The 12,623-nt window shown below is 43.7% G+C and overlaps 1 protein-coding gene across 2 annotated transcripts in view; it reads right to left on the bottom strand.

Annotated features, from left to right (window-relative positions):
- Window positions 1-11,354: 11,354 nt before the first annotated feature.
- The window catches only part of LOC148114106 (uncharacterized), a 69,404-nt gene continuing 68,135 nt past the window's right edge, over window positions 11,355-12,623 (bottom strand). For both annotated transcript variants that reach the window (XR_015733848.1, XM_087892214.1), the window contains one exon: window positions 11,355-12,418. Coding sequence is in view for 1 of the 2 variants with exons in the window: in XM_087892214.1 (XP_087748340.1) it covers window positions 12,340-12,418 (79 nt within the window). In the remaining variant the exon portion in view is untranslated. The remainder of the gene's footprint in view (window positions 12,419-12,623) is intronic.

The following is a 12,623-nucleotide window of genomic DNA, read 5'->3' as shown; positions in this document are numbered from 1 at the left end:
CACCGCCATCACTGCTGCAAGGAAAAGGCTCAAAGCTGTGCTGCCTGGGAGCCACGTGGGCTGCCGCAGGGGGAGACCAGGTATGGCTGGATGCTGTCCTGAGTGTGAGGCTGGTAGGAGGAGCCAGACATATACTGAATAGTATAAATCTATTCAGTATATTTTTACAATATAAGTAAAATTATTGGATGAGGAAGGGAAATAGGGTAACTAAATGGGTGTATTGAGTTTGGATTCATTCCACCTCCAATTCTGATAGGGAACATCTATCTGGTGGGCTTGATATGGTTCATAAGACCTTCTTATGAGGCCTACCAAGACCATGTTGGAGGCTGCAGACCTTTTTATACACATAAGATTGAGAAAAGGAAAAAGATTCTTATTGAGAAACAGAGAAAAAGCTATTGTTCTTTGTGCCTGTCATTGATTGTTTTTCCTCACTGTGGAAACATCTTTATATTTATCCCTCACAACCACACCTCTCTTTTCAAATTAAGCAAATCTGTTCTCATTGCTCTTCAAAAGTTATGGAAGGAACCCCTCCAGAAAAATTGTAATTCTTCCTTGGAGATACTTAGTTGCAACTTGTTACTCTGAAAACCCTTTTTATGATGATCAATCTCAAGATTTATTGGCAACACATTTATGAGTTTCACGTTTGAAAAGCAAATTTTAGTTCATATGATGTTGCATATAGAAGTTGTAAACACTGAAAACATTGCTGAATAATCTGCATTTTGGATGGCTGAATTTGTATGTATACCATTGGCTTCCTGCTACACTCCCACAGTTCCATATCCTTTTTTCTCCATTCTTCTTAGCAACTTTAAACTATTTTCAGTGCTGAACAAACACCAAACTTGAGATTGCCAGGTGGGCATGCATGCTATCAAAGCCAAACATAAGTAAAAGCCCAAACAGCTACATGGTTACCTACAACATGCACTTTTAAAGCTATGGAGACAAATGCAGGTGTATGTTTCAGCATAAGAGGCAATTAAGGCGTCTGCTGTCTGGTTATTGTTTGTATATGCACAGAAAAGTCTTGTGACTGAAAAGGCCTTTTGAGTCCATTTTAGAAGATGGAAATATATACATCTTTCACTTAAATGATGGGAGTTTGTATACTCCTCCAATACAGAAATATATGCCATATTTGGTTTGAACATCGTCAAAAGGATTTTATGAACTCTAGGATCTCACTATTTTTTCTCTTTAATTGTTTTTTTTAAGGACATTTCTAAGTAGAAAAAGGAAAATACACTCAAAAAATAGCTATGTAAATGCAGAAGCAACCACTGGTGATCTGGCTATATTCAATTTTCTTATTGGATCTGAAAAACATGGCTCCACATTCCCATAAGTATTACAGATGTGGCTTAGGCAAGCCTGAATTACCTAATAATAAGAATAATAATAAAAATTAAAGTGTGACTACCTTAACTAGAACAACCTAAAGAATATTTTTGTTCAATGTGCCTCTAACCAGCCAAATATCTTCCATGAATGATAAAGGCAATGATATATTCTTGCCAGACACTGTCACTAAACACTCTTTGCTATCACACATGGTAGTCATAGAACGGACGTTGACTTACCTGAACGTCCCTTTTCGGGGCGCTGCGGATCCACTCCATAGATGGGATTTCTCCTCTTGTCTGACAGCAACTGAGAGAATTTGTAACTTAATTAACCCACCCTCTGTGCTCTAGCCATGCCCCTGCTCCTAACTCCCCAGTCTTGTAAACATTTCTGTTTACAGAAATGTAAACAGAAACTTTATTCAAACCAGACAAATCCATGAACAAACAAGAAATACTAAACCACAGAGCAGGCAACCTAACAACCATAAAGAGGGAGGGAATGGAGTGGATCCGCAGCGCCCCGAAAAGGGACGTTCAGGTAAGTCAACGTCCGTTTTCCAGAGCGCTGCAGCTCCACTCCATAGATGGGATATACCCAAACTCAAACAACAGGGCCGGGTGGCTGACTGCTCACCCCTGCTGACCCAGAAATAACGCTTTGTAAAACCCTCCGTCCGAAAGATGCGTCGGCAGACGCATAGGAGTCAATCTTATAGTATCTTATGAAGGGCGACAATGAAGTCCAAGTGGCCGCCCGACATATGTCCAACACAGAAGCCTGCGTCGCCCAGGCTGCCGAGGTGACGACACTCCATGTGGAGTGGGGCAGAATCCTAGATGGAGCTGGCCGCACCTGGCGCTCGTAAGCCGAGGCTATACAGGCTTTGATCCACCAACCAACCGTGGCCGACGAGACTCTCTGTCCCATGGAAGCCAGGTGGAATGACACCAGGAGGGCCTCCGTCTTCTGGAATGACACAGTCCAACGAATATAGCGACGCAATGCCTGGCGAACATCCAGGATATGCCAAAAGACTTCGCGATCGTGACATGGAGAAGGGCAGAAGTCTGGTAGAATAATCTCCTGCGCGCGGTGGAACCACAAATTAACTTTGGGCGTGAAGGCCGTATCTAAACGAAGCACCACAGTATTAGGATGAAAAATGCATAGGTCTTTCCTGACGGACAACGCCGCGAGCTCGGAAATTCTACGAGCCGACGTGACCACCAAAAGAAAGGCCACCTTAAACGACAGAAACTTAAGAGAAATAGAACCCAGGGGCTCAAATGGAAGAACAGTGAGCGCCTGTAGAACTAACAGCAAATCCCACGAAGGGTACCAGTGGACCACGGCTGGGCATAAGTTCGTGGCCCCATGAAGAAACCCCCGGACCCAAGGTGGTGAGCCAAAGACTGGTAAGGCGGTGATGAAATGACTGTAGAGAGGGCTGCAACCTGATGACGTAGCGTGGTCGGTGCCAGTCCTGTATCCAAGCCAGACTGAAGAAACCCCAAAACGTCCTGGATTGAAGCAGACATTGGGTCCACGTGATGGGCAGTGGACCAGCAGCAAAAGGCCTTCCAAGAAGCCTCATAGATCCGCGTTGTCGAGGGATGACGAGCCGCCTGAATGGTGCCGATCACTGAATCCGGCAACCGTCCTTTCCTCAGTATGACCCGTTCAAGGACCAGACAGCCAACTGGAGCCACTGAGGCTCTGGATGGCAGATGGACCCCTGACACAGGGCAATCCGATGGGTTGGGATCACCCACGGGCTGGATACGGAGAGCTCTACAAGATCGGGAAACCAGGGCCGGCGTGGCCAATGGGGCGCCACCAGTAGCACCTTCGCCCTTTCCGCGATGACCTTCCTGATCACTTGAGGAAGCAGCGTGATCGGAGGAAAGGCGTACAACAGCCTGGTCGGCCAACGGCATCTCAAAGCATCCGAGTCCTCCGCCAACGGTGTCGGGTAGCGGGAGATGAAATGAGGGAGTTGAGCGTTGGCGGGCATGGCGAACAGATCGATCACCGGATCCCTAAAGCGGAGAGAAAGCTCCCAAAACAGCCGCGGGTGCATCTGCCACTCGGCCTGGTCAACTATCTCCCTCCTGAACCAGTCCGTCCGAGTGTTGGCCTCCCCGGAGATATAGTCCGCCCGGATCGACAGAAGATGCCACTCCACCCAAACGAAAAATCTTTCCGACTCGAGCATCAGACCACGCGACTTGGTCCCCCCTTCTCGATTCACGTGTGCTTTGGCTGACGTGTTGTCTGTGAGGACCAAAACGTGACACCCCTGAATCACAGGTCGGAAGTGAAGGAGGGCCAACTGAATTGCCCGCAGTTCGAGGAGGTTGATGCTGAGGGCGCGCTCGGACGGAGTCCAGAGTCCCTGAGCTACCTGATTCAAAAGGTGGGCTCACCAACTGTGAAGGCTGGCATCGGTGGTAACCACTATCCGGTCCAGAGCCAGAATATGGCAGCCCCGCTGAATGGCCAGGGACTTCCACCAACGCGGAGACAGTCAGACCTGGGGGGGGGTACTGACACCTTCCTGGATGAGCTGGCGCATCCCTTCTGTTGGTATGGGAGAAGGAGCCATTGTAAGGGGCGAGAATGCCGGCGGGCCCACGGGACGATCTGGTAGCACGAAACAAACTTTCCGAGCAGTTGAGAGAGAGTCAACAACGGAACCGATCTCTGGGTCAGGACCTGGTCGAGCAGGGTCGAAATGTCCCGCACCCTCTCCGGTGACAGAAACACCTGCCCTTTCGCCGAATCTATCATGGAGCCGAGGTGTAGAATGGACGTGGACGGGGTGAGGTGGCTCTTTTCCAGGTTTATGGTGAACCTATGTGCTCGGAAGACCTCCAATACGTGATCCATGTCCCGCGCTGCCTGGACCTGGGAAGATGACAGGACCAGAACATCGTCCAGATAGCACAGGGTCCTCACCGGCACTGATCCGAGGGATGCCGCCACCACTGCGACCAGCTTGGTGAATGTTCTGGGCACCGAGGAAAGCCCAAAGGGCATAGCACAGTATTGGAAGTGCAAACCCCCAAACTCGAAGCGCAGAAACTGGCGGTGTGAGGGGTGGACGGGCACATGAAGATAAGCCTTGCGCAAGTCCACCGACTGCATGAGATCCCCTTGGCGCACCAAAGCAAGAATTGAACGCAGAGAATGCATCTTGAAGCGTCAATAACGCACCACCCGGCCTGATGAGCCTTACGGAAAGCTAATTCAGTGTGCCTATCTTCTGACTTCAAGCCGTCCAGAGGATCTGCCAAAATCATTGACTGGGATCCACGGATGGCAACTCCAGCAATGACTCCAACTCAGGAGCTGAACAAAACAACTTTTTGTCCAAATTGGTGGGCGCCATCGACAAACCCGGCTGGCCCCATGGCACCTGCAAAACGTCATGGGGACATGGAATAAAGTCCTTCTCATATTTGGCTTGCTTGAACAAGGCATCATGCGGGCCAGATTCAGGTTAGGATGAGGGAGGTTGTGCTCCAATGGACCTCAAATTAGTAGTTAGCCGCGCCTTGTGGAGTAGGGACTTAAACAGAGCCGGGCAAAACAAACCCATAAAGGCCGGAGAGTCCGGCAATAACCCATCGTCCTCAGAAAACTCGAGGTCCTCGGGATAGTCGTCCTCACAGCCAGACCCCTCAGACAATTCAGGTAGCGGCGAACGAGAATGGCACGGAACAGGAGCTGCAGGCACCTCACGAGGGGAGTCCCTAGCTGGACTTTGAACAGTGGATTGTGCCCCAGCTGCCATGATGGAGGCCAAAGCCGTGGATAGCATGGCCTGGAAGTCAAATTGCGAGCCCGTGGTTGGCTATAGTACAGCTCGCAGACCCGCCACCGTGGATGAGAAGGTGGCCACTGAGACGTCTGGAAGGGACTGCGAAACACCCCTGGTTAGTGCCAACGGAACCAATGGGTATGGTCCTGTCACGCTCTGTCCGGAGACAGGAGGCACCTGTTGATAGGCTGTCTCAGCTTGGTCATCCGGCGCGGCCGCAGCGAGCTTCGCCTTTTCAAATTGTCGTTCCAGAGCCTTGTGTCTGCGAAGCGCATCTTTATCGGCCGAATGAAGATGCCTTTGAATGGTGGGGCTTATGGCTCCTAGATGCCGACTTCTTGCCCGAATGCTTTTTATGTGCTGTAATGGATCTGGCAGGACTAGCTTCCTGCTCAAGGTCCGATGAAAAGGATGAATCCGCCATGACAAAGGCGATGGGCAGATATGCAGCGCAGAGACTTTTGTCTTTTTTTTAAAAAAAAGGGCTAACAGTGGAAATACTGTCTCACAAGGCAGTCACCTGCTTATAGTGTTTATAATGTGAGAACCCCTCTCGCAGCAGCCAGAGGAAGTTCGCCAGTCAAGATGGTCCGTGAGCCTCAGCAATAGTTCCAACATGGGGGGAGGGGCAGGGCGAGGAGCCCACACAACCTCTAAAACCCCCAATTAGTCCGCCTAGGGTCACGGCAAAGAGGGGTATCAAACGTGTGGGTGAAGGGTGCAAACGCCCCCCCACGCTTCCCTCAGAGAGCTGAGTGAAAGAGACAGCTTCGCCCAGGCCAATTCAAAATGGCGGGCGCCAAGGAAGGTGGCAGCAAAATGGCGCCCGCTGCTCCAACTTACTGCTGACGACGGCCGATGGCGGCGGAAACAGGTCTGCGAGCCCCACACACAGCCGCACAGCCTGTCCACAAGCAGGATACTCGCAGGGATCCCAAACCGCTGCAAAGGCACACAAGCCTGGCTTGATTGACGGCGCCGCCTGCAGAGCCCTGACGGAACGGCCACCATACACCTGCTGCTGCAATTTTGGGCCTGCATGAACCCGTGCAAGACCCGGATGCCGCCTGGCTGGAGAGCACGGAGGAAATTGCAGGATGGAGGTGGCAGGCTCACACAGGCGAGACACTGCACCTGATTACCACCGGCGGCTCTAGGATAACTGGATCTGCCCTGAAGGATCGGAATCCAGTAATTGGGAGTGCTAAGGCGCTGAAGCTCGGCATGACCCGGGGCTGCAGGCATGACGCCGGCAATCCAGCTGGTAGGCGGCAAAACGCCGCAGCGAATATCGGCTCTCCCCCGATAGAAAACAAACTACTCAAAAATAAATAAATCACCTAAATGCACTAACGCAAGGCTGCAGAACACAGAGCAAAATATTTCACCTCAGTCTGTCAGCAACTGAGAGACAGACTGGGGAGTTAGGAGCAGGGGCGTGGCTAGAGCACAGAGGGTGGGTTAATTAAATTACAAATTCTCTCAGTTGCTGTCAGACAAGAGGAGAAATCCCATCTATGGAGTGGAGCCGCAGCGCTCTGGAAAAAGGAATAAACAAATGGGCTATCAGAGTAGCATCAGAATATAGGGCTGGTGGGATGCAGGGGAAAATGCTGAAGCTTCTATTCATACAAGTTGAGGGGTTGATATATGCCATGAGGGGTATAGTGTGTGTGTGTTTTTTAAATGGGTTTTACTATATGGTGGATTTTTTAAAAATTTGCAAGCTGCCTGGAATAACTTACATGTGAGTTGGTTACTTAAATTTGTATAAATAAATAAATAAATAAATAAATAAATAAATAAATAAAGCAATCCTGTCATTTTGAGAGTATATTAAACTTAATGAGGCTTTCTTCTGAATAAATATGCTTTAGGATTGGTTGCAGTGTTTATCATAGGTTGGCTTTTACTTGGTAACTGAAGTCTCTAGCCATCTGTTGTACTCTCTCTACATGTAGTTGTTCCTGTTTTAATGTCACTCATTGAGTTTTAAAGTCATTTAAGCCAGGCAGGATAATCACTCCATATTGATAGTACTATGGATAAAGATGGCGGCTTCCCAGCCGTTCCTCCTGAATTTGCCAGTTTCCCTGGCTTCTCACCATTTCTTCTGAATCCTGTAAGCCAATCAGTTGCCTTGAGGAACAGGAGGCACCTTTATTTTCTGCTCAAGTAGAAGTAATTCAGAACCACTCTAGCTTCTCTCTGTAGAATGAGAAGACTGCAGTTCTAACAGCCAATAGTCTGACTGACAATTTGTAATGTGCAAATATATGCTATAATATTTAGGGAAAAAGCAGTATTTTGAACCATTTTGGTAGAAATTTTTATAGTTCCCACATTGTGGCAAATTCTGGATGATTAGAAAATTATTTATGAAATAAATCACAATGGCTGGATTCATAAAGCTTGAAGGGAAAATCCGATTCATTTGTAATTAAATGTGTAATGTGTATTGAGCCAATTGTGTAAAGCATGTCTTACAGTTTTATGTATTTTGTGTATTTGTCTATTATTCCATTCAACTTCACATTGGAAAAGGCTGATTGGAAAAGGCTGCTTTAAGGAGACAACAATCCAAGTCACCTGTTTTATCCTCATGTCCAGAAATGAGCTTCCGATCTAACTGCATCTTTGGAGAGGGATGTTTGGAATCAAACCTTCACACTCCTGGATGCCCCACTGGAAGCAATTTTAAAACAAGCAATGCGAGTGTCAGGTTACTCCAAGCTATATTCACTCAAGTGCTGACAGTGAGATCTCTTCCATGACAATTTGATGATGATCTTTGTTTTCCATTTTCAACTCTTTTGCTAATATATCCATGATTTCCTTATTTGTAGGAACAGTGTGTCCCTGTTAAAAATTAATATATTTTTTTTGAAAAATATTTTTTAATTTTTTTCCAAACGTAAACATAAAATATATCTTTTAAGAACAAAGTCTTGATCCGGTCATAGATAGGTACAATTGCTTACATTCCTTTAACGAGCTCTATTCCCAATTTCCCCGTTACATCTTATAAAATTAAAAATCAAATCAAATGTTTTTAACACAAATTCTAACATCTTAATCTAAACCAGTCTATTATATCACTAAAATCTTAATTTCCAAATAAACTACTCATTTTTTATATCCAATTATAAATATAAATTCTATCTAGCTTAATTCCCTCCCTTACACCTTTTAACATTAAAATCGAAAACACAAATTTTAAAAAATATTCTAACATCTTGATCTAAATGTTTACCTTACTATTTTATCACCACAAATCTTAGTTCCCAAAATTGTACAACTCTATTTTTATTTCAACTTATAAATCAAATTTTTATCTATATTCCTTAATCTCTAGACCCATTTCATCAAATCTTTACATCTTAAACTTTAACAATTACACTTAATTTTCTTAAATTTGTCATCTAATACACATTTTAATTTACACAGATTCATCTCATACTTATTTCGCTTCATTTTAGTTGTCTTCCAACATATTCTTTTTCACCCCGTATTATTTTAGGTATTTTCCAACATATTCTCCTCTATATCTCCAACTATTTGTTTGGCTGATATCCAGCATATCTTATTTTAACTGTTTTCTTTTCAATATATTTAATCTACTATTTAATTATTTCCTAACATACTCTTCCAGGGTGACTCCCAACATATTTCTTAATATTAATCATTTCTAGCATACATTAAGTTCAATCACTATTGTATATCTTGTTTTATCATCCAATAATACATTAATCATTCAAATTTAATCATATTTACCATTCTCAACTTTGTTTACAATTTAAAATTAAAACATATTATATCAGGCATATTCTCTTCTTATTTTCTCATAATCTAATAAATTTTCTTAGGTTCATCTCATATTAGTATATACTCTTGTATTTTTATAAAGATCTCATTTTTAACCACCTTTACATCAATTTTCTATTTTAGTTACCTTCTTTTATTCTCCATCTTTATTATTCTATAAGCACCTCCTGTTTATATTTAAAAATCATTTGAACATTTGAACATTTAAACATTAAATTTTAATCAGTGGTGGGATTCAATTTTTTTAACAACCGGTTCTGTGGGTGTGGCTTAGTTGGGGGTGTGGCTTGGTGGTCATGTGACTGGGTGGGCGTGGCTAGCTGGTCATGTTACCGGTGGGCGTGGCTAGCTGGTCATGTGACCGGTGGGCGTGGCTAGCTGGTCATGTGACCGGTGGGCGTGGCTATCTGCATAGGGACTACAGAGGGCTGAAAAAAGTCATTTCTGACTGGTCCTCGCACTTTTGACCGGTCCTCGCACTTATGACCATCCTCACATTTATGCCCGCTGCGGCATTCTTAACAACCGTGTCACTCATTTCACAACTGCTTCTATTCATCATGGTGACAAGATAGGACAAAAACGTAAAATGTGAGGACAGTCGTAAGTTCGAGGACTGGTCGAAAGTGCAAGGACCAGTCAAAAATAACTTTTTCAGCCCTCTGAGTAGTCCATATGCACAAAAGGACTACCCAGAGGGCTGAAAAAAGTGATTTCTGACTGGTCCTTGCACTTTTGACTGGTCTTCGCACTGATGACTGGTCATCATTTATGCTCATTGTAGCATTCTTAACAACCGTGTCACTCATTTCACAACTGCTTCTCTTCACCATGGTGACAAGATAGGGCAAAAACGTAAAATGTGAGGACAGTTAGTTCGAGGACTGGTCAAAAGTGCGAGGACCAGTCAGAAATAACTTTTTCAGCCCTCTGAGTAGTCCATATGCATAAAAGGATACAGCAATAGAGAGGGATGAAGGAAGGGAAGGGAAATTAGAGTAGGAGTGAGGGTAAGAGAGGGAGGAAGAGAGGAGGAGAAGGAGAAAGGAAGAGGAAGTAGGGAGGAGAAGAAGAGGGGGAGGAAGAGAAAGTAAGAAGGAAAGAAAAGAGAGAGGTGGTAGGTTTGAGGAGAAAGATTGCTGTACAATAAAAAAGATGAAAGGGAAGAAAGCCAACCCCAAACAAATATAAAGATAATAAGATAAAGAATGAATTGTTAAACTTTAAAGAATAAAAGAGAACAAATATGAATAAATAACAATAATTAGAAACACACATACAAACATGCAATGTATTTTCTTTGAACAGAGTATTTGGCCGGTTCACAAATTTAAACAGTGTTTAGTCATTTCAATTAAATTTACAATTTCTATATTTCCTTTTTGCCATTTATTCCTCATCTATTTTTGTAAAAAACCAATATTACCCTTCATCCTCATCTCTAAACTTAATCAAATTCATTTTTTCCCTTCTATTCTATATTATACCCCTTCCCATTGTCATCTATTTTTATATCCATCCTCACATTGGTTAATTATGTAATATTACAGTTGTTTAATATAAATTCAACATTTTAATATAAATCAATTAGTTATATAACTACCTTTTTTGTATATTAATCGATATGAACATGAATATTCCAATTATTTCCATGCAATCCAATTTCTTACAAATCAATTAATTATATTTACCAATAATAATAAACCAAATAATTTCCCCCATATATTCTTCCAAAGCACAACTTAACCATTTCTGCTTTCAACACAATATACAATTAATAGTATCTCAATTATTACAATTAAGTTAAATAGAGCTTTTTTTCTTTTGTGTTTTAAAATCTTGAACTCTCCTCTTTTTCCCTAAATTTCCCATTGTTTGAATCTACCTTTTTTGGTGAGGAAAAAGAAAAGAAATCTGCCTGCCTAATTTTCCAACGTTGCAGCAACAGCAAAGCCAACAGCCTGCTTTACTTTCAGTTTCGTTTTTCAGCATAGCTAGGGGGAAAAAAATCTGCTCCAGCAAGCAGCAGAGCCCTGAGCAAAACAGCTGAGAGCAAATCATCTGAGAGTCGGGAGCCGATCTAATCAAGGGCTAATTAGCCTATGCTAAAGCTCCGTGGGCCAATAAAATTACAAAAAAACACCGAACCGTTTGTTAAATTGCTGGCTCGCCCGCCCCTCACCCATCACTATTTATTAGCAATAAATAGTGGTGCGGAGGGGCGGGGCAAGGGGCAGGGCGAGCCAACAATTTAACAAATGGTTCGGCCGAACCCCCTAGAACCGGCAGAATCCCACCACTGATTTTAATTTTATCTATTCTATTTCTTCATTTCCCTATCTGTCCATAAGCATTCCACTTCAAAATGCGTGTTTTCATGTTTGAAACTCTATAAGTCATTTTAATTCTTTTGTAACATCTGAACAACTGTTTCATTGATTCCATTCCAAAATCCATTATATTGAACAACTGTTCCATATAAAATCCATCAGCTTCCCTTCTTTTGTTCCTATGCCATATCTTTTGTTCCTACGCCAATTAGTTTCAATTTTAGTATTTTTTTAGTATTTTTCCATTATATTTCTTCTTTCTTTATCAAATCACCCATAGACAGAATAGGAATCTCCAAAATGCAAAAGTCCATAGTTATTTTCAAAATAATCCAAAATCAGTAGCAAGTCGGAATATTTCTTTTTCAAGCAGAAGGCGAGTCTCTACAATCCATACTTTCACTTAGCCACAGCAATCTCCATTTTGTATCCATTATGTAACCATCCATTTATCTCTCTTCTTTTAACTTTTAAAGGTGTTAAATCCATAGTTATCGCTTTTTGCTTTTTCCAAGGATCAAATCAATTCCAAGTTAAAGAAAAACCCAATTTTCTAATATATTAATAATCAATTCTATCAAGTCAGCCTGTACCAAGGCAGATTCCTTAATGGGTCTTTGTCTCCTCTTATTACTTTGCCAGATCTTCATGCCCCACAAATCTACAGCCGCTATTTAAAGCTGGGGGTCTTATTAGTAAAAGTCCATACTCAAGGGTTATTTCCTGCCAGGGTTGGTGTCACTCACCCGGCTTCAAAGTACCCGATTCTTTCTTCTTTCCTCCTGCACAATTCTTTTCCCGGTTTGTTGCAGCTTCGTGGCAGCCGCCATGGCTGCCGCCTCCCGCCGCTGACTCAGAGGGTTCCCTCTGGCCTCCGAGAAACTTGCCTGTTCCTTTCGGCCATTCGAGGCACCCCTCTTCTTCTCTCATCCCTGCAAGACAGATTCGGTCCCAAGACCCATCGGCGGCGGTTCATCAGTCGGGGTTTTCGCGGGGCTATTTCCCCGACTGCATCGCCGCGGCACCAAACTGGAAGTCCCTGTTGACCATTAATTCTGAATTTTCAAGAAGTGTCCTGTGGGAACAAAGATTGCAGACAACAGAGTAAGAGGGAGAATCCATACAGTTTATCATCTAATTACAATGCCTGTTTTTACTGGCACCAAGACGTTAACATGAAAGCAGATTTGGTGATGAACAGGAATGGATGATGAAGGGGCTGATAAATTTAAAGATACATTCTAGCTGTGTGGGCAGCTGTGTGTGCATGTCAAGCTGAC

This window comes from Pantherophis guttatus, chromosome 4 (assembly GCF_059756535.1).
Source record: "Pantherophis guttatus breed Tessera chromosome 4, ASM5975653v1, whole genome shotgun sequence".
NCBI classification, from domain to species: Eukaryota; Metazoa; Chordata; class Lepidosauria; order Squamata; family Colubridae; genus Pantherophis; species Pantherophis guttatus.
The sequence above is the reverse complement of the archived record's forward strand: the minus strand, read 5'-3'. Positions and strand labels throughout refer to the sequence as shown.